Raw genomic sequence first — 27203 nt, forward strand, 5'->3', positions numbered from 1 at the left:
CTCCCACGCTTATCTTGGCACCTTGTTCTGCTATGTTGCCATCTATGCCTGGAACAGAGTCCTCCGCTTTCGGATCATTAGCACACACCCCTCCACCCAGACTCTCTTGCTTGCTCTTCCCTTGCCCTTTGATTCTCTGGAGTCATACCCCTTCTACCTGTGGTCAACTCCCACTATTGATAATGCATTGAGCAAAGGGTTGGACTAGATGGTCTGTATGTCTCCTTCCAACTACGATTCTGTGATTCTATAGCATAATCCATAAATTCTGGGGACATGTTGTTCTGTTGTTCAGAGTGAAAAGATGAGCACTTCTTAATCAGGGACAAGGGTCATCATGCCAGTTCTGGGTTGGGAAATGCCTGGAAATGTTGAGAATGGAGCTGAGAATGGGTGGGATTTGGGGTGGGACAGGACCTCAGTGGAGCATACTTCTATGGAGTCCACCTTCCAAAGCAGCCATTTTCTCCAGGGGAACTAGTCTCTGTCACCTGGAGATGAGCTGTAAAACAAGGGAATGCCCAGAGCCCACCTGGGGACTGGCATCCTTTCATTGGATGAAGTCTGCTGAGACCCATAGTATAGTAGGTTGTTTGCTATGAACCAGAGAAGGTTGGTCCACCTGCTCCCACCAAGGGAGATCACCACAGAAGCCCCAGGAGGAACACGTGAAACTGCTGTATAGTGTAAAACCATCCTGGTCAGTACTAACTATTCTGTCTAGGACGAGGTATCCAGGTTCTGAGGCAAAGGTCTTTCACATTACCTGCCCTCAGACCCTTTTAACTGAAAATCCTGGGCACTGAACCAGGTCCCTGCTGTATACAAAGCAGGTGTTGTACCACTGAATGATACCTCCTCTTGCAGGGCAGCCTCCCATTCCAATGTGAAAACCTGTTTTGTTCCAGAGGGCCTTTAAGGGTTACCAGCAGCCTGTAGGGGGGGGGGGGGTGTCCCACTCTATTTAACAGACACTTAATGATTCCCACCCACCCCAATCAGAGGTTGATCTCCTTGTGATGAAAAACTTTAGCTGTCCATTTCCATATACTGAATGTTTGTTAAAAAGACAAGGCAGTTTTTCTCCAGGCTTGTTGGCAATTATATCTGTGTGCTGAGGGGAGTTTTGGTTTTTGGCTTGCACTGGTAATTCTGTCTAACATTTGTCTTATATGACGGTGTATGTAGCTTAATTATTTTATTGCAGTTTGGTAGGGATATAAACTCTGACTTTATCCTGATTTGGCCATTAATTTAAAGCAGGAAGGCAGGGAATAGATTTTATAGATATATAAATAAACAGAACTAGGAACAAAACTGGGAATCATGCTTGGAGCTAGAGTCAGGTGGTGCTATGCATGGTGTGTGCAGGAGAGGGTGCTTCCCCCTTCATCCCTATCCTTTTCCTGGCTGGCTGATTTGAAGGTAGGTGCAAACTCACCACCACCCCCACCACCCAGCAACTTTTTGTCCTAAGCAGCAACACCACCTGGGAAACAGCAGCAACAGTGAAATGCAGAAAAGATCGAATCATCTCAACCAATTTTGGATTATTTCACCCAACTTTGCCTATTGATGGGCTTTGTGTTGTTAAAAATGTGGGTGCTTTAATGGGTTAGTTCGTGATTATTTTAAGCAATATTTTTGATGTGTTGGTAATATATTGCAATGCATATTTTAGTAACTCTTAAAAAATCAAAACATGAGCAGAATCTTTCTCTCACTGTACACATCAGATGCAGTAGGCTCTGACCACTGAGATTGTTAAAAGAAACAGCGCAGGCTGAAAATGTCTGGGCCCTTGAGAGAAAGGCTCACCTAAAGCCAGGAAGAATCCAGGAGGGGCATTCCCCTTCTGCATAAGTGTGCTTGATGCCTGCAAAATTAAAACAGAGACAGCTGGACGAGGGTTTCTTAGCTAGCTCATGCCACATGGAGTGGAAATCCATCAGACTCATGAACAAATTTGCACAGGCGTAAGCTGATACTATTTCTTACCAAATGCAAAAGACTGGATGTTATACCTAAGAGACAGACGGGATAAAAATCCACTACAAACCACTTATCCTATTATCTATGACGAATGGCTACTCTCTGCAATCAGGTAGTTCATGTGGATGTATATGCACGGAAATGTGTTTAAACAATGCTCCTTTTAAAAGGCATCCTGTTAAACAGAGCTGTGGTCCGAAATGCTGAAGAGCTACTTTCAGAGTTATGCATAACTTCACTCCCCGACACTTTGTAGTTGGTTCTGACATCCTGTGGCAGCCATTTTGCGAGTGGCTGTGTCTCCTGTGGCAGCCATTTTGCGGTTGTATCCACCTCCCTCTGTTATTATTTCAAAACTGCCCATCAGATGAAAAAGATTGGGGACTGGATTATGTAATCCCATCTGTAGCAATTATATTCTGTTTGCCATAGAGTAGCTTTTCTCAACTTTTTGACCACTGAGAAACCCCTGAAACATTCTCCAGGCTTTGAGAAACCCAAGAAGTAGCACAATCATGCAGAACAGGGTTGGGAAGCATAGCTGTGGGCACACCTATCTAAGGCCCCTCCCCTTCCCACCCCCTGCAGGAACATTGTTGGCCATTTGGGAAACCCTTCCAGGGCTATCAAGAAGCCCAGGGTTTCCCAGAACCCTGGTTGAGAAAGCCTGCAATAGAGGTTTGGTGGATGTGAACCCAAGATTTCTCTGTAGTTAAAGTGTAAAGACTTCAGTCACTTGGGTTCAAATCTCCATTCTTTCATGCAGCTTACTGGTTGAGTATGAGCCTACCCTGATTGCTGTGGAGGAAAAGTTGAATAATAATCTTATGAATACACAGAGTTCTGGGATTCAGACTGCAATCCTAAACCGAGTTAAACCCATTTATCCATTGAGGGGTATGGGTTTGAAAGGATGCCCCTAGCACAGTCAGCTGCCTATTCACTTGTGCAATAAGGACGTCATCATACAACTGAGTTTGCCTTTTGACATTCCTGCTTCAGTATGCTAAGGACCTATTGACTTTAAAGGTTCTGTTAAATCTAATAAGGGTCATTAAGAAGGAACATGAAACTTTCCATCACAGAGATAATTACAGAATAACACACCTTTTATTTTTAGGATGAAAAAAAAAGCAACAATCAACAACTCGCTAAGAAAATAGGTTAAGCCCTTAGGTGCTCAGCTGTTCCCCGCCACATGCGTCTTCAAGCCTTGCGGAACTGTAGCGTCGGTCTGCTTGTTGCATTGTATGCTGCTTGCAATAAAGGGATGATCATAGCTGGGTATTCAAAGTCTGCATAACTCTAGCAGTTCTGTCAGGGACAGACATTTTCAGGGTTGCGTCGTCCCATAACGTTGGACTACATGTGAGAAAAAGAAGCCATGTCGTTTAGGAAGGGCTGGAACCTCATCCTGAAGGGGTTACCAGATTGCGGTAGACTCTACAGCAAGCCCTGAGAGGTACTACTCCACTTGGCCACCACCTGGAAAGGAAGAAAGATGGCGGCCGGTCTTGATCAGTCTCCGGGATCCAACAGTTCCCTTCTCAATGGATCACCTTTGGTTGCCAAACTTTTCTTATGACGGCACCAAGCATGTCACTCCTGCATCCTCGGCATGTCCACAGTTTGTTTTCCCCCAGGTGTTGAAGGTGCAGTGGAACAGGCTGTCCTCTGTCCCTTTACAGGCCACATCATCCATCCAGATACGCCCAGTCCCTGAGACAAGAATTGGATAGTACCATTAGCCATAATAACTCATACTCCTGCTTGGGAGTGTTTGTATCCTAACACTGTCACTATAAGACACTTTCCATGTGGGCACAAAGAAACTGTCCACAAGAGATGTCACAAATCACCCAAGAGCCATCAAATTTTCTTCACCAAGCCTAGCCCTAAACACATATTCATTCATTTTAAGGACTGCAGTAAGCAGGTATGGGAAGTGTCAAAGTCTCATTGGGATGACATATTGGTGTGGTCCACTGGGAAAAATCTGGTTTGTGCATAAATGGAGGCTGAAGCACACCTATAGCCAATAAAGCTGGCAACTGCCTTAAGAAAAAAAAAGTCCTGTCCCTTTAAAAGAGGCTTAGCAGAAGATTATTGACCAGGGGATGTTACTTTCTTCCACCATGAAAAGCTGCTTATGCCTGGTTGCATGTATACAATCTCTTTTAAAGGGGTAGGATTTTTTCCCTCCAGGTTGTAGGAAACCCAAGCAGTCAGATGTTGTAGGATAAGGGCACATAAGAGTAAGGCCACCGCGGCAGCTTGAAACAGCAAAAATGTTAAGTGGTCCAAAACGCAAAAAGGCTGCTTAGGAAGCAATCGTGGGCAGGTCTGCTCAGAATTAAGAGCCAGGAAAGTGTGCAAAGGATCATGCCCCTAATTTAGTAATTTAAAACAAACTGGATTTAAATCCCAGGTACTCAAATTGACTAGTAGGGTTGCCCGCTTTAAGTTGGGGGAGATTTGGGGGGGTGGAGCCTGGGGAAGGTGGGGTCTCTGGGGAGTTGGAACAGGGTCTAATGCCATAGAGTCCACCCTCCAAGGCTGCCATGTTCTCCAGGGGAACTGCTGTATCAGCTGGAGAGCAGCTAGAAGAACAGGAGATCTCCACGCCACACCTGGAGGTTGGCAACCCTAGTGACCAAAGAAAGGTAATCTCATAGCAATGTCCACTGTAATCTTCTCTTACCAAATAGTTTTTTTTTTACACTTCCTAATCATAAAACCACAGCCTCATAAAGTGGCCTCGGATAATGTCACATCCAGCAATATGAGATGCTTCTAAAACAGAACATTCACAATAATATAGATGGTGGAGATTCCACTATTGCACTGGCCTGCAGATTGGTCTTCACAGCCTAATAATTCACCCCCTAAAACCATGTCGATTGCCATAAGTGGCGCTGGGAGTAACTCTCGATATGTGCAGGACAGTTTGCAGAACTGGAATTTAGGACAGAAATTCTCGGTTTATATTAATCTAGAGTTTCTCAAAGGCAATTTATTTCTGTCTTCTTTGGTGAAGCTGAAGAAGTTTATCATGCCCCCTAAGACTTTCAGCCTTTACCACAGAAATATTGACTCTTCTGTACTATGAGGTTCCTCTGAAGCTTAAATCTGTCTGAGCCTTCTTTCTTCAGTTGCTGAAGGACAGCCAGTTTTGGGAGAAGTGAGGAGGCCAGGACTTGGCCAGGGGTTACTCACTGGTGAATCAAAAGCACTCTGCATGTGCTCAAAGGGACACATACATTCATGCACAGGCAAGCTAAGTAAGGTGACTTGTACCTGCTGATTTAAAACTGGCTGAGTGAAACTATGTATTATTTTTTTCTGCTGCTAGCTCCCCCTCACATGATTCCACCAACTTCTTGAAATAAATTCCCAACTGAAAACAGGAGGCAACCCTAAAATGGTATAAATGTCACTCTAAAATTGTCTGCACAATAGTCTCCCCACCTGAAAGAGGAGAGAAACAAACAAGAATGAAGTGAAAGGCCCATGGACAAAAGCAGGTGAGAATGAGTTTCCCTTGAGACTTCCATCCCGCATTCCATCCCAGGCAATGGGGGGGGGGGGGGACACACATTTCTACCATATTTCTCCACAAGGAAAAAAATGTCACTCACACACACACACAAACTTGGGGTTTTAGAGAAGTGGTACCAGCGCTGTCTAAAGGGGCATTGCCCTCCTATATCCCCTGTAACTAAGGGTCTGATAGAAAGGCCACTGTTCAGGCAAACACTGGTAGTTGACTGAAGGACATAGGGGTGCCAGCCTCCAGGTGGGACCTGGCTATCCGCTGGAATTACTGCTCATTTCCAGACTAGAGTGATCACTTCCCCTTGAGAAAATTGGTGCTACGGAGGGTAAACATGTTGGAGGGTAGACAGTGGGTGCTTTATCTCACTGAAGTCCCTCTCCTCCCCAGGACACCCCCCCCCATCTCCTGCAGTTGCCCAACTTGGGGCTGTTGACCTTGCCCCCTCGTCCCTCTCTGGCCAGAGGGACCTTGCAACCCTAGAAGGACATGAAAAGAACTTTGTTAGGAGGTGTGGAATTTCTCTATGGTAGTTCACATCTTGCTAAAGCTAATATTCATGGCACATGGGGAATTTTTCCTTATATCAATTATTCCATGGTCAATTAAGACAGCGGGCATAAGACTTGTAAGAAAATTTAAAGGGCATGCTCAAGATGAGAAAAGATCAAAACAACAGTCTGTCTAATCCAGCCTCCTGTTTTCCATGGTGGCCAATCAGAGGCCCAGAAGACCCTCAAGAAGAAACTTCAAACCTCCTCCCTTATTGTTGCCCCCCAACAACCGGCATTCAGAAATCGACTGCCTCTGAAAATGGAAGTTCCCTTTGGGTGTCATGACTAATAGCTCAACCATAGATGATTTCACAAGCCTTCTGCTAGCTGAAGGAGAGAAGGGTCTTATGTTCCTATTTGTTTTATTGGGGATAACACTATTTGTCTGCCTTCCAAAGTTAATGTAAAGATTATCGTGATTTCTCTGTAAGAAAATGTTCTATAAACAAACACGTTTAATTGTATATATTACTACTGTGCTCAGTCCAGCAGGAAATTATCCTGCACAAGACCAGCTGAAATGAAGGACGGCTGGCAAATGATCCACTTGGAAGTACGCCCATCAACTGAGTGAGGTTTGCACTAGGGAATTCTCCCTAGATTTTGCCCACTATTATTAACATGCATTTGAGCACAGTGTACTAGGTTCTGTACAAAATATAAAAGAGATGACTGGACCAGATGTTTTACACTCTACATTCGATAAACCAAAAGAGAGCCAACCAGTAGTCTGTACCGGAGCAGGACAAAGGAAAGTCAAGGGACGGGGATGGGCTTGATTGGATCTAGAAAGAGTGGTTTTACTTGTACTGCCACTTTGCAAGGGGAAACCTTACAAGCTTAAGGTGCAGCTTTCTGAATGGTGGGATATGCTGAAGAGCTCCCAGAAAGGGTCTTTCCCAAGATCTGCTCCTCACGCTACTTCGATGAGATGCCTTTTGCAGAATGTGATTTTCAGTTTTCTGATCATCTTAATTCCCTTTTTTTAAAAGTAAGTTTCTTGTCCTTGTGGTTGTAAAGGTAGCCTTGAATGTCTAAGTGAACAAGAATGGCTGAATATGATTTCATAAGAACTTCAGGAAAATCCTGCTGGATCAGACTAGTGGTTCTTCTAGTCCAGCAGTCAGTCAGGAGGCAACCCTGGATGGTAAACTGGCTTAGAGCCTGAGGCAAGTACTGATATTCAGAGGTTTCCTCCCTCTCGATATGCAGGCTCCCTTCAGTTACCATAGCTAGTTGCTACTGATTGCTTATTCATCCATGCATCCTTCTAACGGGTGCATTGTCTGACACAATCCCCAGTCCTTTTGTGAGCAAAAGCAGAATAAATTCTTAAAAATGATGGACATATGATTAATTTGCCTTATTTAATCAGGCCACAAATGTTTTGCCTATCGGTGCAGAATTTCAGTTACCTTAGTGCAGGATTTATTTGCTTTTCAATGCATGTAATTCTACAAGCAGCATTATCTAAATCCAGGATCCTTTCATAGATTACAGTCTGGTCCTATGAAATGTTCTTGTGTTGCTGTACCAGAGGGGATTCCAAGAATTCCTTCTTGTCCAAACAATGTTTTGAGCATCTGTGGGTGGTGATGGAGCATGGCTTGGCTGCATAAACAAGCCCTGCAGCTCAAGTTTAGGATCCAATTATAGGGACATCTTGGGATGTCTTGTAAGAATAGAATCATAGCTTCATAGAGTTGGAAGGGACCTCCTGGGTCAAGAGTTACTGCTCATTGACTTGGGACGGCTCAGTTTACAAGCAGAAGGAAAGATGTTTCCTCCTTTTGAGATGCCAATCCTCCCCGATTCTCCAGCTGAGAGTCATGAGTCAGGCCTAATCCTTTCCAGTTCGTGAATCACCAGCAATAAATCCGATTCCATCCTCAAGGCTGTCGAAGGACTCCCTCAACGAAGTGGATAATGATGTTTCAGTCACAGCCAGGAAAAGCTGGGATTGAATCTTCCAGGATTCGTGGAAACCAAGGGCCATTCCGCACAGCATTAATGTTGCTGAAGTCTTACCATTGTGTAACACTATTTTTTTTGTGTTATGCACGACGTCGTGCACAATCTGCAACACTCCTGCAACACTACCACAAAAATTGCTTCATTGTAGCGCTTTTCAGGAAATCCACAAAAGTGGATTCCTCCTAAAAAAAACTCTAGATTCTTGAGAACAACCTGCAACACATCCGAAAAAGACACGTGCGTTCTCAATATAGTGGTAGCAAGCATGTCCCTCCCTCAGCTCTCGCATCCGAGCGTCCGGCATCACAATCGTCATTTCCCCCCCCCTTAAACCAGCAAAAGCAATGAATAAGCGATGCTTCTTTGGCAGAAATCCCTCCACAAGCAATTGTCTGTAAAGTTTCCAAGCACAATACAGCCCCCTGTTCGACACTGCCAGAAATTGCACGGGGGGGGGAGGTTAACTTTAAGAGCGTGTAAACGATTAAGTGCCTGTTCCTACGCCAACGAAAAAGGACTTTCTGATACATTGAATGAACAAATATGCATTGTGTTTTCAGGTTTTTAAAAAACAGTTTTTAAAGGGAAGCAGGAACACAACAGTTAATTGGCTGTTCTGTTTGATTGACGGCCAGGGGCGGGAGGAAGCACGGAAAAATATCGCCTCCTCTGTTGCGATTTTGACAAGACCGGAAACTTGTGCGTTACAAGAACAGCGCTAGTGGGAGAGCCTTTTTTTCAATAGAAACGGCTGTGTGTGTTACCGAGACCTGCCGCTATTGATTGCAGCGCTTTTCCATAGCGCACAGATTTAGCAACATTGCCCGTTGTGCAGAATGGCCCCAATTAGAGATCAGGAGGAGATTTCAAAGCATGTGCAGAAGGAACATTTGAGGAAGGAAAGTTTGAGATGTTTCATTTGAATGAGCCCTGCAACAAACAGTTCCATTTGGAATTGAAGTCAGGTGATGCATATTTATTTAGTCAGCGGAACAGGAGGTGGTGGGTTCTCCATCTTTTTTCAACAGAGGCTGTATATCCATCTAACGGAGAGGCTGATTCTGTGAAGGCTCAAGGGGGTGGCAGGTAATAGTGAATGAGCAATAGGGTTGTGAGTGTCCTGCATAGTGCAGGGGGTTGGACTAGATGACTCAGGAGGTCCCAACTCTATGATTCAGTCTGCTGTCTGGTTCTGAAGAGCTGCAGAGGAGTGACCATATGTTTAAAACATTCAAGGGGCTGTGGCTGGGTGGAAGAGCCTCTGCTTTGCATGCAGAAGGTGAGGGGGGAAAGGCACGTAGGCAAATTCCTTAACGTTAGCAGAATGCACTACGCTTAGCAAACAGCGGGAGCAGCAGGTGTTATTGTGTGAGTGCTGGTAAGAAAACAACAAACAAACAAGCAGGCAGAAAATGCTTGTCATGCTTCTTCAATCTAACTTAATGACCTTATCATAGGAAATCCAATACTAGATAGTAGACCTTGATCAAGCTCACATTCCCCTCAATCTTCCTTTCTCTTAGGCTGGGTAACTGATGGGGGGAATGAGAACATTGATCTTTGTTAATTCAAAAAACAATCAGAATTTTGTCACTGGTTTGCAGCCTCCAAAATGACCCCCCATTCCTCTCCGAACAATATAAAACTGATCTGTAAATGCTGTGGATTTAGAAAAGATTTGGATGAAACATTGGCTAACATTGGCTGTATTATAACAACATTCTGGATCACTTCATGCCCATTATTCTGTTGTCATCTTTATGAGAACCCTATCAGGTAGGTCTGTATTATTACTACCTGTGGGCAGGTAGTTGTGAATTTCCTGCACTCTGCAAGGGGTTGGACTAGATGACCCTGGAGGATCCTTCCAACTCTGTGATTCTATGAGTCTATTAATCGGAATTGGGGGCAGGGCTGAAAGAAAGACTTGCCAGAGGCCACTTAATGCATTCGTGAGAGATTCTAATAATGCACTTTAAGCCTCTGTGCTACTGATCTCGTGACAGATTTGCCATTTTTGTAGGGCTTCAAAGACTTGCAAAACTTGCTTGGTCAGAAGAAACAGTGAGACAAAAGACCACGGACAAGGATGCTTGGAATCATAGGTTTGGATCCTTCCCAAAATTACCATTGATTGAAGGATTTCCCAGAGCAGAGTGTAGCTTTTGTACCTCCCTCCTCCTGTTGTGCTTCAAAACCCCCCAGTGCTACACCTGGAAGATGGGAGATCCCCAGAAACAGCAGGAGGGAGAAGCCAGAGGATTGCAAGAAGGGGAAACTGTGAAAAAATATCCTGCCTGCCACTCATGGAAACGTTGAGAAAGTTCCAACCGAATGGCAGTAATTTCTCATGGACTGGCTCCAGAGCTCTTTCACTGTTAAGAAGAAGAAGAAGAAGAAGAAGAAGAAGAAGAAGAAGAAGAAGAAGAAGAAGAAGAAGAAGAAGAGTTGGTTCTTATATGCCGCTTTTCCCTACCCGAAGGAGGCTCAAAGTGTCTTACAGTCGCCTTCCCATTCCTTAAGAGCAGGGGTAGTCAAACTGCGGCATTCGCTGGCAGGGGGTTCCTGGGAATTGTAGTCCATGGACATCTGGAGGGCCGCAGTTTGACTACCCCTGCTTAAGAGGATCTTTCTTCACATTAGCAAAATCTAAGCATCTAATCCCCCTAGATATGTCTCTCTCTCTCTCATGGAAGATGTCTCTCTGGTTCAGGCAAAGCATTGTGGTAGAATCTTTCCTCACATGGTACCAATTCCATGGGCAATTTAGGAAGGCTATTGCTCCAAGAATGTGGACCACATCTTTATTTACCTTGCCCAAAGGCAGCCATCCTGTAAACCTCTGCAGCACTCCGGAAGCCCAGCATCCGGCACACGACATCCCCGTCCTTCTTATCCCAGCCGTCGTCACAAACAGTCCCCCACAGTCGGTTGTAGAAAACTTCCACTCGCCCCTCATGGGGTCCCGAGCCATTCACCAGCCGGATGATCGCTTCTGCTGCAGCAGGTTCTGTGTGGAGCATACAAAAGAACATAAAAACAGGTGGAATTAAAACCACATACTCTCCAAGGTGTTTCTGCCTCCTAACAGACATCCTGATAGACGTGTGGGGAACTGATCTTGTTTGTTCTATGCTGCTTGCACCACAAATTTAGACAAGAGCATCAATGTTAAAATTGGCACTTTTTTGCTTCCCTTCCCCTCATCAACTTATGGCAACCCCATTTTGGAAGTTAAGAGGTGGTCAGAGGTATTTTGCCATGGCCTGTCTTTATGCAGCTGCCCTGGACTTTCTTAGTGGCACCTCACCCAAGTACTAAACAGGGCTGACTCTGATTGGACTCTAAGATCTGAGTTCAAGCTAGCTAGGCTCATCCAGATGGTGTAAAATTGCTGGAATAGGCAAGATCTGTGGTGTGCATGACTGAGCAGAATCTAGTGCCCTGCAGGGGGCATCGGAGGAGATATATATTCAGCATAGACAGGACATGAACTTCCTGATGATTTTCAAGTCATCTCCTCCTGTGTCCTGATTGGTCAACAAGAGACTTCCTACTTTTTGAGCACTCTTCCCCTCTGCTTGCCTCCAGAACAGTTGTTGAAACAAAGAATGACTGCAGGCAACAGCTAGCTAGGTAGTTCTGTCTCTCAACACATAGTTGTTTCTATTCATAAATAAAACTATTTTATTCCTTAAACTGCCTGGTGCCCGCCTCTCTCAGCATATTGAAACTCTGCGAACAAAAGTATCTTAAAAGAAATTAATAAAATAGGGAAACTAGCAAAGAAAAGAGGTGGGAAAAATACTCAGCATGGATAAGTACAACAAGACTGGATAAGTATTGTGAATACTTTAGGCAGATCCTACATTGAATCACAGAATCATAGAGTTGGAAGGGGCCACACAGGCCATCTAGTCCAACCCCCTGCTCAACGCAGGATCAGCCCTAAGCATCCTAAAGCATCCAAGAAAAGTGTGTATCCAACCTTTGCTTGAAGACTGCCAGTGAGGGGGAGCTCACCACCTCCTTAGGCAGCCTATTCCACTGCTGAACTACTCTGACTGTGAAAATTTTTTTCCTGATATCTAGCCTATATCGTTGTACTTGAAGTTTAAACCCATTACTGCATGTCCTCTCCTCTGCAGCCAACAGAAACAGCATCTTGCCCTCCTCCAAGTGACAACCTTTCAAATACTTAAAGAGGGCTATCATGTCCCCTCTCAACTTCCTTTTCTCCAGGCTGAACATTCCCAAGTCCCTCAACCTATCTTCATAGGGCTTGGTCCCTTGGCCCCAGATAATCCTCGTCGCTCTCCTCTGTACCCTTTCAATTTTATCTATGTCCTTCTTGAAGTGAGGCCTCCAGAACTGCACACAGTACTCCAGGTGTGGCCTGACCAGTGCCATATACAGTGGGACTATGACATCTTGTGATTTTGATGTGATGCCCCTGTTGATACAGCCCCAAATGGCATTTGCCTTTTTTACCGCTGCATCACACTGCCTGCTCATGTTTAGCTTACAATCCACAAGTACTCCAAGGTCTCGTTCACACACAGTGTTACCTAGAAGCGTATCCCCCATCCAGTAGGCATGCTTTTCATTTTTCTGACCCAGATACAGAACTTTACACTTTTCTTTATTAAATTGCATCTTGTTCTCATTTGCCCATTTTCCCATTGTGTTCAGATCTCGTTGAACTCTGTCTCTATCTTCTGGAGTATTTGCCAGTCCTCCCAATTTGGTGTCATCTGCAAACTTGATGAGTAGTCCCTCCACCCCCTCATCTAGATCATTAATAAATATGTTAAAAAGTACCAGACCGAGAACCGAGCCTTGAGGTACCCCGCTACTTACCTCCCTCCAGTCTGATGAAACACCATTGACAGCAACTCTTTGAGTGCGGTTCTCTAACGGGGGGGGGGGAGGCATCCTTCGGGGCCCACCTCCAATTAGTCGAAGGACCACATGTGGTCCGCAGCCCACAGGTTGGGGATCGCTACTCTAACCAATTCCCTATCCACCTATCTGAAAATGCAGATTGCAGTCCTTCAATTTATCCATCAGAACATCATGGGGAACCTTATCAAAAGCTTTCAGAACATCATGGGGAACCTTATCAAAAACCTTGAGAAGGAGGTTGGACTAGCTGGCCTGTATAGTTCCTTCCAACTCCATGATTCTATGAATTTCTATGAAATCTAAAGTAAATGAACACTGGGGGGGGGGGGATTATGCATTCCATGCCATTCCTAACCACTATACCATGCTAGTTCTATTCCTGGGTATGTTCTGCCTCAAATTTGAATAATGGATTGTCTAATATTCTATTAGCTCATTTTTAAAATAGAGAAGTAAAACGTAAAGGTTGAAATGGAGAATGAGATTTGCCAACTGATACCTCCACAAGTTTTTGTCGTAGCACCTGAGATAAAATATACATTTGTATTTCTAAGGCATTTTTACTCCACTTGATGTGCAGTGGGAGCTCCAGAGTTCTTTTATGACACAGTGAAAACTAACAAGTGATCAAACATACAGCCAGAAGAAATTACTATTAAAAGCCATGATAATAAAGCAATTAAAGTAAGGCCTTAAACTTTCCAGCTGCCTCCTAATGTACAGAAGAGAACCATACCTATTTAATAAGTGAATAAATTGTGCTTTCAATTAAAAACCCCCAAAAGCACTTTCCAACCATCAATAAAATACAACATAAAAATGAGGTAATAAAATTGTTCATTTGAAACAAAACTCAATAAAACCATCCCTGGATAAGATCAAATCAAATTGCATGAATTCCAGCTGCAATAAAGTAATTATTAAAAAAAACTAATTAAACGCAAGCCATCTATAACAATAAATAAACAGAACTCCAGGATAAAACAGCTGGGCTGTAACATATTGGAAGATGTGTATGTGTGTGTGGGGGGGAACCACATCATTAAAATGATCATCATCTAGAGTAGTAAAAATCTTCACTTGGTGCTGAAAATTAGATTACCAGCCTGTGAGCTGAATCCATCCAGTATTTATTTAATCTCAACCAATTCTGCAAGCTATCCCATTTGGTAAACAGTATAAGCTTTTTTGAGTGATCACAGAGGATCCCCCCTTTTCCTAGCAGAAAAAACTATGTGTTTATAAAAGTTCCCCATACCCTGCCTAGGGTTGCTAGTCCCTTCCCCCAGGCCACCCGGAGTGGATGGATGGCGTAGGATTGGCAGATCCAACTGGAGAGACCCCTGCCCTCATTAAGCTCAGCCTCCAAATAGGAATTTTGAACCTGGAGTTGGCTGCCCTAATTGGAAGTGGGACAAGGGCCTGTCTCCTACAACCTGCTCTTTCTTCCACACTGTTTAAAATAAAATAAATATAATTCCTTGCTTAGTTGGTTGAAAAGAGCTTTCGTTCCTCAAACAGGGCCCCATGAAGTTCCACAGGATCCTGAGTGGAAGGTCCCCCTTTCCTGGTTTGAACTTGGGTCCCAACTTTCATCTGCTTAGCAAACTTAGAGGAGACTTCCAGCTGCTCTGTGCATCCTAAGCAGAGTCCCCTTCTAGGCTGGCTTTTTGGAAGGACTTGTACTCTTGGCTGGCCTGGCCTTCTTGAGCTACAGAAAGGCAGTTGGAGTTGAGTTTCCAGCTGTGTCCAATACAATCTGTAATAGAGGTGAATGGTTCTATGTTATGGCAGAAGTTTTAGTGAGGTTATTTGATATTCGCCGGGTGAGAAACTCATGTGTATCGATGCTGTTAATTGGACCAAAGATACCCAGATGTGTAGAAATAATTGGAGCCTGATGATGTATAAGGAGTCCATAATACATTTCAAGTTTTTAATTTTGTTACTTACTAGTTCTAGTGATTAATTGTGCTTTTCACAGTGTGAGTGAAATATGACCAAGCTGGTTATGGTTATAAACCACTGATGAAGACTTTGTGCTGAAATGCATTTGGCATTGTGTTTTATTTCACAGGCCCTTTGTGTTTTCTTATTGTATGTACACATTTATTTACAAATTAAAATACTGGTGTTGTGTTTTTGTGTGTATAAGTGAACTGGTTCATTCATATATTGCAGCCTTCTTTTCCCTTGGTTCTCAACCTTTTGGGTTTACCCTCTCCTTTCTGCTTACATCTTTTTACCTTGTGTGTGTGCATGTAGGGAGACTTAAGATGCAAACTGTAGCTCTCCAGATGTCCATGGACTACAATTCCCACAAGCCCCTGCCAGCATAATGCTGGCAGGGGTTCATAGGAATTGTACTCCATGGACATCTGAAGAACCACAATTTGGCCACCCTTGCTCCAGATGTTGAACAAAATTCTATTGTATAAGCTAATTTTACCATACAGTTTTGCCGAAAAACCAGTATCATGCCCCCCATCACTTCCAGGTCATATAGGAATGTTATATTTATTTTTTCCATTCCTTCCTGATCTAATCCCACCATCCCCTGCTAGCTTCTTGAAGGGACCTTGTAATTAACACAAAGAACCTGAACAAAGGCAAAGTAATGATCCAAGGGACCTAGCAATCCTATTTACCTCATCCTACTATTTATCACAGAGTCTCTTGTGGCGCAGAGTGGTAAGGCAGCGACATGCTATCTGAAGCTCTGCCCATGAGGCTGGGAGTTCGATCCCAGCAGCCGGCTCAAGGTTGACTCAGCCTTCCATCCTTCCGAGGTTGGTAAAATGAGTACCCAGCTTGCTGGGGGGTAAATGGTAATGACTGGGGAAGGCACTGGCAAACCACCCCATATTGAGTCTGCCATGAAAACGCTAGAGGGCGTCACCCCAAGGGTCAGACATGACCCGGTGCTTGCACAGGGGATACCTTTACCTTTTACCTTTACTATTTACCTCAGCCTAGTGAGAAATATACTTTGATAATGGGAAAGTTGACTTCATCTGCAGGCCTCCTGAAACAGCCTCAATAACAGAGTTGTCCACTTGGAGGTGAGACCAAGAGATTTCCTGGAGTTACAAAAATGCCCAAACCATATACAGATCAGTTCTCTTAGATAAAATGGCTGCTTTGGAGGATGGACTTTGTGGCATTATACCCTGCTGAGGACCTTTCCATCTCCAATCCAATATTGGTAACTCAATAAGAAGAAGAGTTGGTCCTTATATGCCAATTTTCTGTACCCAAAAGAGTCTCAAAACGGCTTACAGTCGCCTTCCCTTTCCTGTCCCCACAACAGACACCCTGTGAGGTGGGTGAGGCTGAGAGAGCCCAGATATTACTGCTCAGTCAGAACAGCTTTATCAGTGCGGTGGCGAGCACAAGGTCACCCGGCTGGCTGCATGTGTAGGAACAGGAGATCAAACCCAGCTCACCAGATTAGAAGTCCACACTCCTAACCACTACACCAAGCTGGCTCTAGAAGACACCCCTTCCCTGAATACCTTCAACAGCCTAAGTTGGGTCAGATGGGGCCTCTATAGAGATCGAAAGGACATCTACTGCATCAAAAGAGCAGAAGAAACTCTGTTGAGAAAGCTTCAGAGTGGATATCAATTAAGATGTTCCTGGGCTGCTTAGCTGTACTATGTAAACCACTTTGACTGTTTATGCACTAGAGGTTTCATGCCAGGCTGCAGGCTGGAGTTTTAGTCGTGGCAGGTTGCCCCACTTCCTGCATGCACATGGGGGAGCATTTGGCCCAGTATGCCTCATCCACCCCCTATTTGTGCTGCTGTATGGAAGCTGGGGCACTGAAGTTCCCAGTGCATAAACGGTCTTTGGGAACTAAATAAATACTATTATTAAAAAAGAGATCTTTCTTCTCTCCAGGTGCACCCCCTCATTCCGTGGAAAAGACAGCCACATTTTTGGAGTATACGCTCACAATAACACCTGCCACTCTACCACAGACTGCTGAGAGGAGAAAGCTCCAAGTCCACACAGTAAACTGGAAAGTATTTCTTCCTTAACAAAGCAGATTTTATCCGCCAGGCAACAGACCAAGTTATTTCCGGCACAAAATCAAGAGAAAAGGACATCACTCCCCCTCTCTCTGTGATTAACTGAGGCCAACCACTTGGGATTGCACCAAGCGATGGATCAGGTCACGAGACAATCTTGTTATCAGGGCCAGATTGGGAAGCAAGGCTGGCCCCTGGAAAAAAGGCTTTAGAGTAGCCCTACTGCATGCTTCTGGTCAGGTTTAAGGGCAGGGTCCAGTAAGTCAATGGGCTCAGAACTAAAGAGTGACCAAAGGTAGAAGGAAAGGGGAGGCGAGGGGTGCATCTTCTCCTTTGCAGAATCCAAAATTTCATTGTTTCCAAGAAGTTCAGGGAATGAAACACTGTTTGTTCCTCCTTCATCTTATCTCTCTCCACAACCGTGTGAGATGTTATGCTGTCAGAGACTGATTATGCAGAGGGCAGAAAGGCCAGGCGGGCAGCAACACGGCAGCGGGGCTAATCCCCATGTACGCACAACATCGCCACTATCCCAGCCCCTTCCCGGCCCTGGCCCGAATCAGGGCCTCAGATGGCCCTCAGCAAGGGAACACGTATTCTTCTGTGTTCCCTGTCTTGCCATGGCAGCCAGCAGAGGCCCAGCCGGGACAGGCCAGGCCTGTGCGTAAAGGAAGTTCTCCCCCACACCTACAGTATCCCTGAAGGGACACAAATCACCCTGTTTGGCTTTGCGGTACTGCGGAACCGAATGGGGCATGTCTACACCCCCATGATGGTGGTATAGGTATCCTGCTATCCCACCATCCTGAGGTGGGATCCCTGTGGCCCCCTGCTGCCGTCATCTGTCTCCCATGAGTATTCGGGAAGCCGCGGTGGCCTGGCACAACGGCCACCATGAACAATTGGTCAGAGAGAGCAACTGGCTAAAGGTCACAGAGACAATGAAGTGGCTGAAAGAGTATTTGCCCCTCCATCCCAGTTCCTACTCCAGCACTAGAACAACCGTCTCACACTGTCTGTGGAATAAATAAGATGGGAATTTGTTAACTACACCCCTGTCCCATTTTGTCTTGAAAATGAGGGATATAAAATAAGGAGATATTTTATAAATATGTACATCATACATTTGCTGGGGCTGTGATAATGACTAAAAAGGATTGTCTCTAACCAGATTTGGGAAAAATCAGACCAAAGTAGAGAAAAACAATTAGAGAATAAATAGAGGATGTCATGTTGATGCTCCAAAACAAGGTTTCCAGTTTGGAGGCAAAGGTGGAGGGAACCATCCAGGTGGAAGCAGTCCATGTTGGGGTAGCTGGCGCCCCTTGTTCTCTTTGGCTATCACATTTCTGCTTCCTGGTGCTTAATAGGAGACATATGGAAGCTATTTGAGAAGGGCATTTGGGGGAAGTTTGCTAACTTTGGGGAAGCCCAGGGTTCAGTCCAAACTCATAATTACGTTCTTCAGCTGTCAGCGGTGGACAGGTGCATGATTTCACCTGCAACAACAGCTAATTTTACCTCTGGGTATGGTTAACAACTACACCTGTTCTACTGAATGGAAATTTTCCATAAATGAACACTAACTGAGAACAAGGTATTGTGGGCAGTGGTTTTATCGTTTTCAGCCTTCCCACATAACAGGTGGCCGCAGTGGAAAAGCATATCCTTCGCTTGAAGAAAAAGAACTGTTTTTTTGTATCCAGCTTTTTACCAGCCAAAGAGTCTCAAAGCAGTTTACAGTCTCCTTCCCTTCCTCTCCCCGCAACAGACACCCTGTGAGGGGCTGAGAGAGCCCTAAGAGAACTGTGACAGGCCAAGGTTACCCACCTGACTGCATGTGGAGGAGCGGGAAATCAAACCCACTTCTCCAGATTTCAGGTCACCACTCTTAGCCACTATACCAAGCTGGCTCTCAGCGAAGAGAGTCCCAGGTTCAATCCCAGGCATCTCCAAGATTTGATTTGTGGTCAGGATGTATCTCCCACCTTTAAACTTTAAATATTCCTCAAGGCACTTTATAAATACTAAAATCATAATACATAATATTATAAATATATTGGTATAATGTTTGTGGCATAAATTCAGTGAAGCACAAAGACTCAGACACAGTCTCAATAAATCCATAGAACCTAATTTAGTCTACTATTACATTCAAATTTTACTAATCTATTATTACAAATACAGGAAATTAAGATGATTCTGGCAATAGCACATCTGCCTCCATTTTTCCTATTGCTGATTCTCACCTGTTCTCAACCTTCCACACCTCTTAGAACATGCTCAGTCCTCACTGGGTTCCCCTTTTATCTACTTTTGGTTAATTTATGAACTCATAGAAATCACTTTCTTGGTGTCTCTTGAGTTGGTTTTTTTGCTGCTTGTGTTTCCTTACAGTACAGACCATTCATATAGGTGCAGATTGTTCATAGGGAAGCAGAGATACGAAAAGAAATAAATATTCCTGACAAATACTCAGGTTGAAATGGACTCTATCTGAGAAGTCACTTGAGGAAATTTTGTTCATGCAGGGGGGTTTTTTGCCAATTTTTTTTAGCATAGATTCTTCTACATTACTATTTTGATTTGGGTTTTGCATTCAATTTTTAGGGGATTTTTTCCCTCCATTTGTGAAGAGCTTGACTGAAAAAAAGTTTAGATATAAGGAAACATTTCTGTGCCTTATAGCAGGGGCAGTCAACCTGCCAGAAAACGCTGGCAGGGGCTCATGGGAATTGTAGTCCATGAAAATCTGGAGGACCACAGGTTGACTACCCCTGTTCTATGGCATTTATACCCTGCTGATGTTCTTTCTCGTTCAAAACATCTCCAGGAATTCCTCAACCAAAAGCTGGCAACCCAAAGACTTAACTAACAAAAGCCAAGCTTTGGTCAGTGTTAAATAAGCAACTGCTAATAGATTGCCCTTTATAAAAAATCACTTTTGTTGGAAGCCTGAGGCTATTGGAATGGTGGCGTGGGGTGGTGATTAGTAATAGATGTGCTTTGTGCATGGGCATAATAAACTCTCACTACGAGGTACAATATGCTCTATGGCTACATTCAGGCAATATAAAACCAAAGTCCCACGAGTGCCTACAATTATGCCGTGCTTAGTTTGGCTGCAGATAGAGAATGTTCTGCTGCTACATATCCAATTTCAGGCTGCAGATGTGCTGCTTTTCAAAAACAGTGGAGATTTAAAAAAAATGTTCAGCATGTACCAAATAAAGAATGGACATGTTATGTAAACAAAACACGTACAGATGTTGGGCATTCCAAGAGCGATGTAGGTCGTTCTGAACAATAAAAGCGGACCAGATTGCCAGTTTTAGAATGGTCAATGAATTGAGCACACGTGCATATATAAACGCGTATAGACAAGAGCTCACATGTCTAAGCCATGTCACTCATATGTACCACATCTTATGAGTTGATTCATGCAACTGGGAGCCATATGCTACTCACTTCAAACCTGAATTTTGTAGGGTTGTATTTCTGTGATTTATATCCTATTATATTCTTCCTCCAGGGCAGGTTGCAATTGAGTCAGATAATAACAACAAACGATTCCATTAAAATGCAGTTTAAATTCCAGCTCAAGGGCTTTAAAATACTAAATTCTCCAATTTTACTCCCTAAACCCTCAACTCTAAGACCAAATAGAATCATCTTAAAATTAGGCCTGTGTCCAAAAAGGCAGGTGGGAGCTGTTCTGGTGACGTGAGGAAGGGTTGTTGGCAGTCATCTCAGAGCACGGGAAAGAGGGATGTAATTCTGATTTTGAAAATTAAGTTAATTAAGTTAGGGGGCTTGTCAGTCCACCCAATGCTATGGCACTCGTTGGCCAGAAGGGGGAATTAATTTTTCCACTTGTGGAGCAATTAAGTAGAATATTAGCCTATGTCCCAACTGTGCTTAATTAGGGATGTTTTTATAGGAACTGGATGGAGAGCAGCATCATATCTCATTTTAAAAACTTGCTGGAATCTTGGGAGTAAAGCTCATTGTATGAGGCCATGAGTGCAATAGTCTGTTACATTTGCTTTGTTAGGAAACACATTTCTGGGTCACCTTCTTTTTCCCTTCCCAACTGGGAGGAAGTTCTTGGGGACTGAACCCCTGACAGAAGGAAGCCTCCCTTGCAAAATCTCATTTTATAAATCATGAAAATGCAGTTGCTAAATTCCTGCTCTTTATGTGCGTGTGAATAACAGCAGAGAGGAGGGAGACTTATGATCGATGCGTGGTGGAATGAGCCCCCAGACAACACCAGGGTCCTGTCGGAGATCACTGAGTTCCACAGGGCCTGTAAAACGGAGCTCTTCCACCCGGTCTACCATTGAGGCCAGAAAAATGGTCAACATCAACATCAGATTGGCCTCCCTCCTGTATCGCGCCCCCACCCAGGGTTCGTGTCCTATGCCTGTGGGTGGAATTTCTAGGTTTTCTTTAAGAATGTTTTTTACTTTGATTTAAATGGTATTATCGAGTACATGTTGTTCACTGCCTTGAGTCTGCTACAGCGGAGATGGTGGCCTATAAATTTAAAGAAATAAAATCAACAAAATTCAATACATTTGTTCAAACCATGGAGGAGTTATGTTAAAACCCCTCAAACCTCCATGCACAATCCCAATCTAAATCTGGTCCATGTGCATGTAGAGCTCACTTGTGGCTCTCATAAACAGCGCAGGAGCTGGACCCCCACTCCTCCCCCCTACAATGCTCCCAAGCCGAATTGGGCTCTGGCACATTTGGGAGAGTTAGGTTTCCCAAGGTAAGTCTGTCCACAAGTCAGGGCAGGATGTCCCAGCCTGACTCATGGTGGACCTAGCATCTAGTGTGGCCTCAAAGGATGTTTGTGATGTGCACTCTTCTTTCCCTGGAATTTCTAGAACAGGCTTTCTCAACCAACTTCAGGGTTTCCTGAATGGGAGGGAGTTGTATGTATGTATGTATGTATGTATGTATGTATGTATGTATGTATGTATTGTCCATGGGTTGGACACGACTTCGCACCTAACAACAACAACAACAACAACATATATACGTATATGTATATGTTTTTTGAACTAGACTGAAGGACAGCTTTATCTTTCAAAAATATATTTAACCGAGGGAACAAGCACTCTTTCTGCTCTTAAAGAGACAGATAACAGGCTATTGCAAAGGAGATGCCTGAAGCTGGCTCTTGGCAACGTGTCCCATTTAAACACACCACTTATAAGGCACAATAGCTTCCCCGTGTGATCTGGCACAAGCCCAGCCTCTGATTTAAATGGTGATACAACTTGCAGCTATGTAGCTATGCCTGCTTAGAACGTGTGAGTTCAATATCTGCAAGGGCTCTGGCACATAAATTGAATGCATGTTGCTGCTTTATACAGTTTAAATTAATAGCGGCGCCTATAGAATGTCACAAAGGGAAGCTCTGCTACCTTGCCAGCATCATGTTTAAATCAGGTCTAATGGCTATGATGGGGACCTGGTGTAGGGACAACTTGGGGGGGGGGCACAAGCCCTGTTCTCCTCTGTGAAAAGTTGGAACCGATGGATTTCTCACAGGTTTTCTAGCTTCAAAAGTAAAAAGACCTTTTCTGCTGCTACTTCTTAAAAACAAGAACAGCACATCCAGAGAATTGCCCTGGAATGTCTCTGAGCAGTCTTCAGGATCCAAATGCGAAGAGAGAAGAACCAAGGTTTTATACATGCCACTCAAGTCATTCATCTATCAAGGCCAGCATTTTGTAGTTCTTAAGGCCAATCATTTTCCCTAGCATTACTACATGAGATTTTTTTTAAAGCAGTCATACTGGAGACTGACCCTGACCTGGATGGCCAAGGTAGGCCATTCTTTATCAGATCTTGGAGCAAAGCATGGTTGACCCTGGATAGCATTTGGATGGGGTACTGGATCAACAAGATCAGGATACTGGATGGGATATTGAACCAACAATATCCAGGGTTGCTATGCAGACAGGAATTGGCAAACCACCTCCGGCCATCTCTTGCCTTGAAAACACTACATGAAAACCCTATGGCAGGAATAGTCAACCTGTGGTCCTCCAGATGTTCATGGACTACAATTCCCATGGGACAATTCCTCATGGGAATTGTAGGCCACGAACATCTGGAGGACCACAGGTTGACTACCCCTGCCCTATGGGACTTGAGGGCACTTTCCACCACCACCTAAGACTGAACAAGGGTTCTTCTGCAACAGCATGGGTTCTGATATTTAGCTGTAACCGGCTTGGTGTGTTGGTTAAGAGCAGCAGCTTCTAATCCGGCGAGCCAGTTTGATTTTCTGCTCCTCCGTATGCAGCCAGCCGGCTGACCTTAGGCTAGTCACAGTCCTGTTAGAACTGTCCTCACAGAGCAGCCCTGTCAGAGCTCACTCGGTCCCACCGACCTCTGTTGGGGGGAGAAGAAGAGAAGGCCATTGTAAGCTGCTTCGAGACACCTTTGGGTGGTAAATATGGGGCATAAACATCAACCTAATGTCAGCTCAGGCAGGATATGATTAAGCTTGCATTTAAGAACATAAAAGAAGCTATGTTGGATCAGGCCAATGACTCATCCAGTCCAACGCTCTGTGTCATACAGTGGCCAAAAACCCAGGGGCCATCAGTGGGGCCAGAACTCCCAAAGCCCTCCCACTGTTGGCCCCTCAATCACCAAGAATACTGCACATTATTGCCCCAAACATTATGTTCCATCTATACCTAGTGGTTCATACCTACGCATGGACCTCAGCTCCTTATGATAATCCAGTCCCCTCGTGTAACTGTCTACGCTTGTAGCCACCATCACTTTTTGCGGTAATTAATTCTGCACGTTTGGGTAAAGTACTCCTTTCTATCTGTTCTAAGCTTGCTGCTCATTAATTTTATTGAGTGCCTCCCACTCAGAATCACAGCCCTTTCCCCCCCAGTCAAATGGGGAAAAAATTCTGTATGGTTTATATCTGGCATACATTACGCACACATTTGTGTTTGAGCTTCACAACATTCCTGTAAAGTAGGTGAGGTCTAGGGTTGCCAGCTCCAGGTTGGGAAATTCCTGGAGATCTGGAGGTAGAAGGGGGAAGGCAGCCTTTTTCGCCAAGGGACCTGATCTCTATTGTCTGGAGATTACTTCTAAATCTGGGAGATCTCCAGGCCCCACCAGCAGGCTGGCAACCCAAGTTAAGTTGCATGAAAGTGACTGATTCAAGTCATTGAGCAAACAGCAAGGGCTAAATGGAGATTTGAACCTGCATCTCCCAAGTCCTAGTCCTTAAGCTAATCAGGCTTCTTGTGGGTTTCCATCCTTCTGTAGGCAGCCATGGACACAGACATAGCTGGAAACAAGATACTGATCTGGTCTGTAGCTCAACGGCTTGCTGACAAATGGATGCCTTTTTCTTTATTCCTCTGTTGCAGGGAAGTATGTTTAGGACTGAGGCCTAATACAATTCATCTTGAACACGCCAGCTGCAAGAGGTCTCCTGACCTCACACAGGTCTTCTTACTCTTCCGTGAAGGAAAACACGATGTCTGATGCTTGGAGGTTTGCAATAATTTGTTCTGCCATGGCCACCCTGCCTTGATCATCTCCTTGAAAAGTCTCTGTGGTATGGTGGTGGGGGGTGGCACATTCCCCCTCCCCATTGCATGAGATCCAACAGCTCCCCATGGCCTTTGTTCCTCTCCCATATTTGTTTTCATTGAGCCTATTACCCCCCTCCAACCCTTTACCAAGAGGGGAAAATATAAGGAAAAGAAATAAACATGATTGCTTAGGAAAACAAGCCCTTAAGTCCCTGCAGCTGCACAAAGATATCATCGACTCAGATAATTGGTACCATGTGTCCGTTGGGGAAATAGGAGATTTATGGCCTAGAACGAAAGAACTGCTACTCCAAACCCCCCAGAATAAATCCGCTTCTTGTCCTGTTCATCTAGAACCCTCCAGAATGCGGGGGCTTGGAATGTGTCAGATACATCACAGCTCCAAATGGATCTTTCATTCCTGAGAGGCAGAATGCTAAGGGTTCTGTGGCTCAACAGGCCAACAGGAAGTACCGTAAACAAAAGGGATGTGCGGCCCTGCTGGCATCCCCATGCCCCCTAACCATGCACTGGCTTCTCACTGCATGTTGATGGAACTCAAAGGGACCCCATGGAGAAAGAACAGAGGGTTCCTATGGGGGGGGCGGAGAGGACATGCAGACCATACCTTGATAGCCACAGTTGCTAACTCTAGAATGGCCTACAAACATTCCTTTCATTCTGCATTGATCCCACCACCAGCAGGATCCAAAACAGTCATAGTATTTCCGACTGGGGCACGTACTGTCGCTGAGGCAGCCTCTTCCTTCACAGTGAACCGCACTGCTGATACAAGCCCCGGTTAGTCAAAGCCAGAGCCCAGCATGAATTATCCCCATAGCCAGGCAAGGGTAATCAGCTGCCGCTGCCCATTCGCCATCAGACTCAGGGGAAGTGTGGACCATGGCTAGAATTGTGCTGTGCCCTCTAGATTAAATATCCTGGGGAGACTTCCACTTTAACGTGCACACGCTGCACACTCCGAATCCCATGCTACAGAGACAATATGTTGGGGCCCTGTGCAGGCATATTTGATGAAGATTGCACGGTGTCATGGGATTTGTAGTATTTAAGCGGCAACACCATTTAACTAGCAATGCTACAAGGATTTGCAGAGGCACAGGAGGCCTTCCCCTGCCTTCAGCACCAAGTTTCAAATTGTATGTCCCTGCTTGGGAGAAAAGTAAGATATGTAACCGTTAAATGGTGCCTATATCTCTAGCCCTTTCCACCACTGGATGTTCCTGGTAGTAGGAACATGGGCCAAATGTACAAACACTTTTGCTATTTCTTTTAAAAAGTGACGTATTGATAACACGTATTAGGCCATAGGTTGCTCTCCTCTTCTGCCTTGGTTTGCACAATAAACAGTCCCTATATATCATATATCACATATCCGAAACAGGATTGTCACCTCCTCATCTACTTCATCAGACTTACCTGTTTCTGAAAATGGGGGAAGGGTGGTATACAAGTACAAAAATAAATAACATGAAAATAAAACCTTGGAATGGATGTAGTGATTCCTGCCAATTCCCATTGCAGCCACTTAGTTTGCCTTGTATGCAGCACCTGAGCATCCACAGGCCCCCCCACCCCAGGAACAAATCTGCAGGTAGGTCAGGGGCTGCAGCAGGAGGGAGAGGTGGGAAAGTCCCACCCTGCAGAGTCTCTCCTAAAACAGGTCTCACTAGATACATGCAAGTGACACAGCCTTTAAAAAGCAATAGGTTACAACTATGCTGGCAATTATTTTTTGGAGACTGAAACTGTCTGTGGCCAGAACATCTACAGCAGGTTGGCAGGGACCATTTCAAGGGACCAGACCCCTTGTTGGATTGACATCTGCTCAGGGTCCCCTGGCCCCAAAGAAATGAGACTGGCCTCCACCAGGGACAGGGCTTTTTCAGCCCTGGCCCCAGTCTGTTGGAATGTTAACCTTAGTTGCATAGGGGTTGCAAGACAAAACTATTCCACCAGGCCTATGGTTGAGACCAGGAATATACCATCCACGACATCTAATTGGCTGGCTGCCCCTAAGGAAATAGCCATTGAAAGACCAAGGGAGATTACACCTGACCCAAAAGGATACCCTCCTCAATACTTAATTAGTTGACATATGGGTTCAGATACTGAAATGTTTTGAATATAAAATATGATTTTAAAGTTCAATGTATTTATTGACTGATGTTACTTACCCTGAACCTCATGGGAAGGGCGGGCTAGAAAAGTAAAGATTTATTTGTTATTTATTTATCATGCAATAGTTAAAGATATTGTAGCTAGCCCTGCCCCCCCCCCCAAATGCAGTCTTAGACAGAGGACAACTTAATTTTTTCCACTAAGCATAATGAGATTTCTCTTTTACCTGTTTCTGTACCTCCTCTATCTCCCTTCTCTCCCTTTGGGCCTCGTTCACCTGAAAATAGAAAGGCAATATCAGTTGGTGAAAGCTGAATAGGACAAATGGGCAAATGCTGATGGGCAAATGCGATAATCCACTGGTAATTTTTGGCTCAGAAACCAAAGCAGTCTAGGGAGAGGAAAGCTCATGTTTGTTAACTTCACAAACTATTTCCTGTTCACTGCTGCCAAA

The 27203-nt window shown here is 44.6% G+C and overlaps 1 protein-coding gene across 5 annotated transcripts in view; it reads right to left on the minus strand.

Annotated features, from left to right (window-relative positions):
• Nucleotides 1-3083: 3083 nt before the first annotated feature.
• SCARA5 (scavenger receptor class A member 5) overlaps nucleotides 3084-27203 on the minus strand; it is a 113848-nt gene continuing 89728 nt past the window's right edge. For 4 of the 5 annotated variants that reach the window (XM_077331236.1, XM_077331228.1, XM_077331213.1 and 1 more), the window contains exons 7-10: nucleotides 26976-27026; nucleotides 26806-26829; nucleotides 10886-11083; nucleotides 3084-3711 (exon numbers count right to left, since the gene is read on the minus strand). In XM_077331236.1, the coding sequence (XP_077187351.1) occupies nucleotides 3572-3711; nucleotides 10886-11083; nucleotides 26806-26829; nucleotides 26976-27026 (413 nt within the window). In that variant the 3' untranslated portion in view covers nucleotides 3084-3571. The remainder of the gene's footprint in view (nucleotides 3712-10885; nucleotides 11084-26805; nucleotides 26830-26975; nucleotides 27027-27203) is intronic. The other variant, XM_077331219.1, reaches the window with a different exon arrangement.

This window comes from Paroedura picta, chromosome 1 (genome assembly GCF_049243985.1).
Source record: "Paroedura picta isolate Pp20150507F chromosome 1, Ppicta_v3.0, whole genome shotgun sequence".
NCBI classification, from domain to species: domain Eukaryota; kingdom Metazoa; phylum Chordata; class Lepidosauria; order Squamata; family Gekkonidae; genus Paroedura; species Paroedura picta.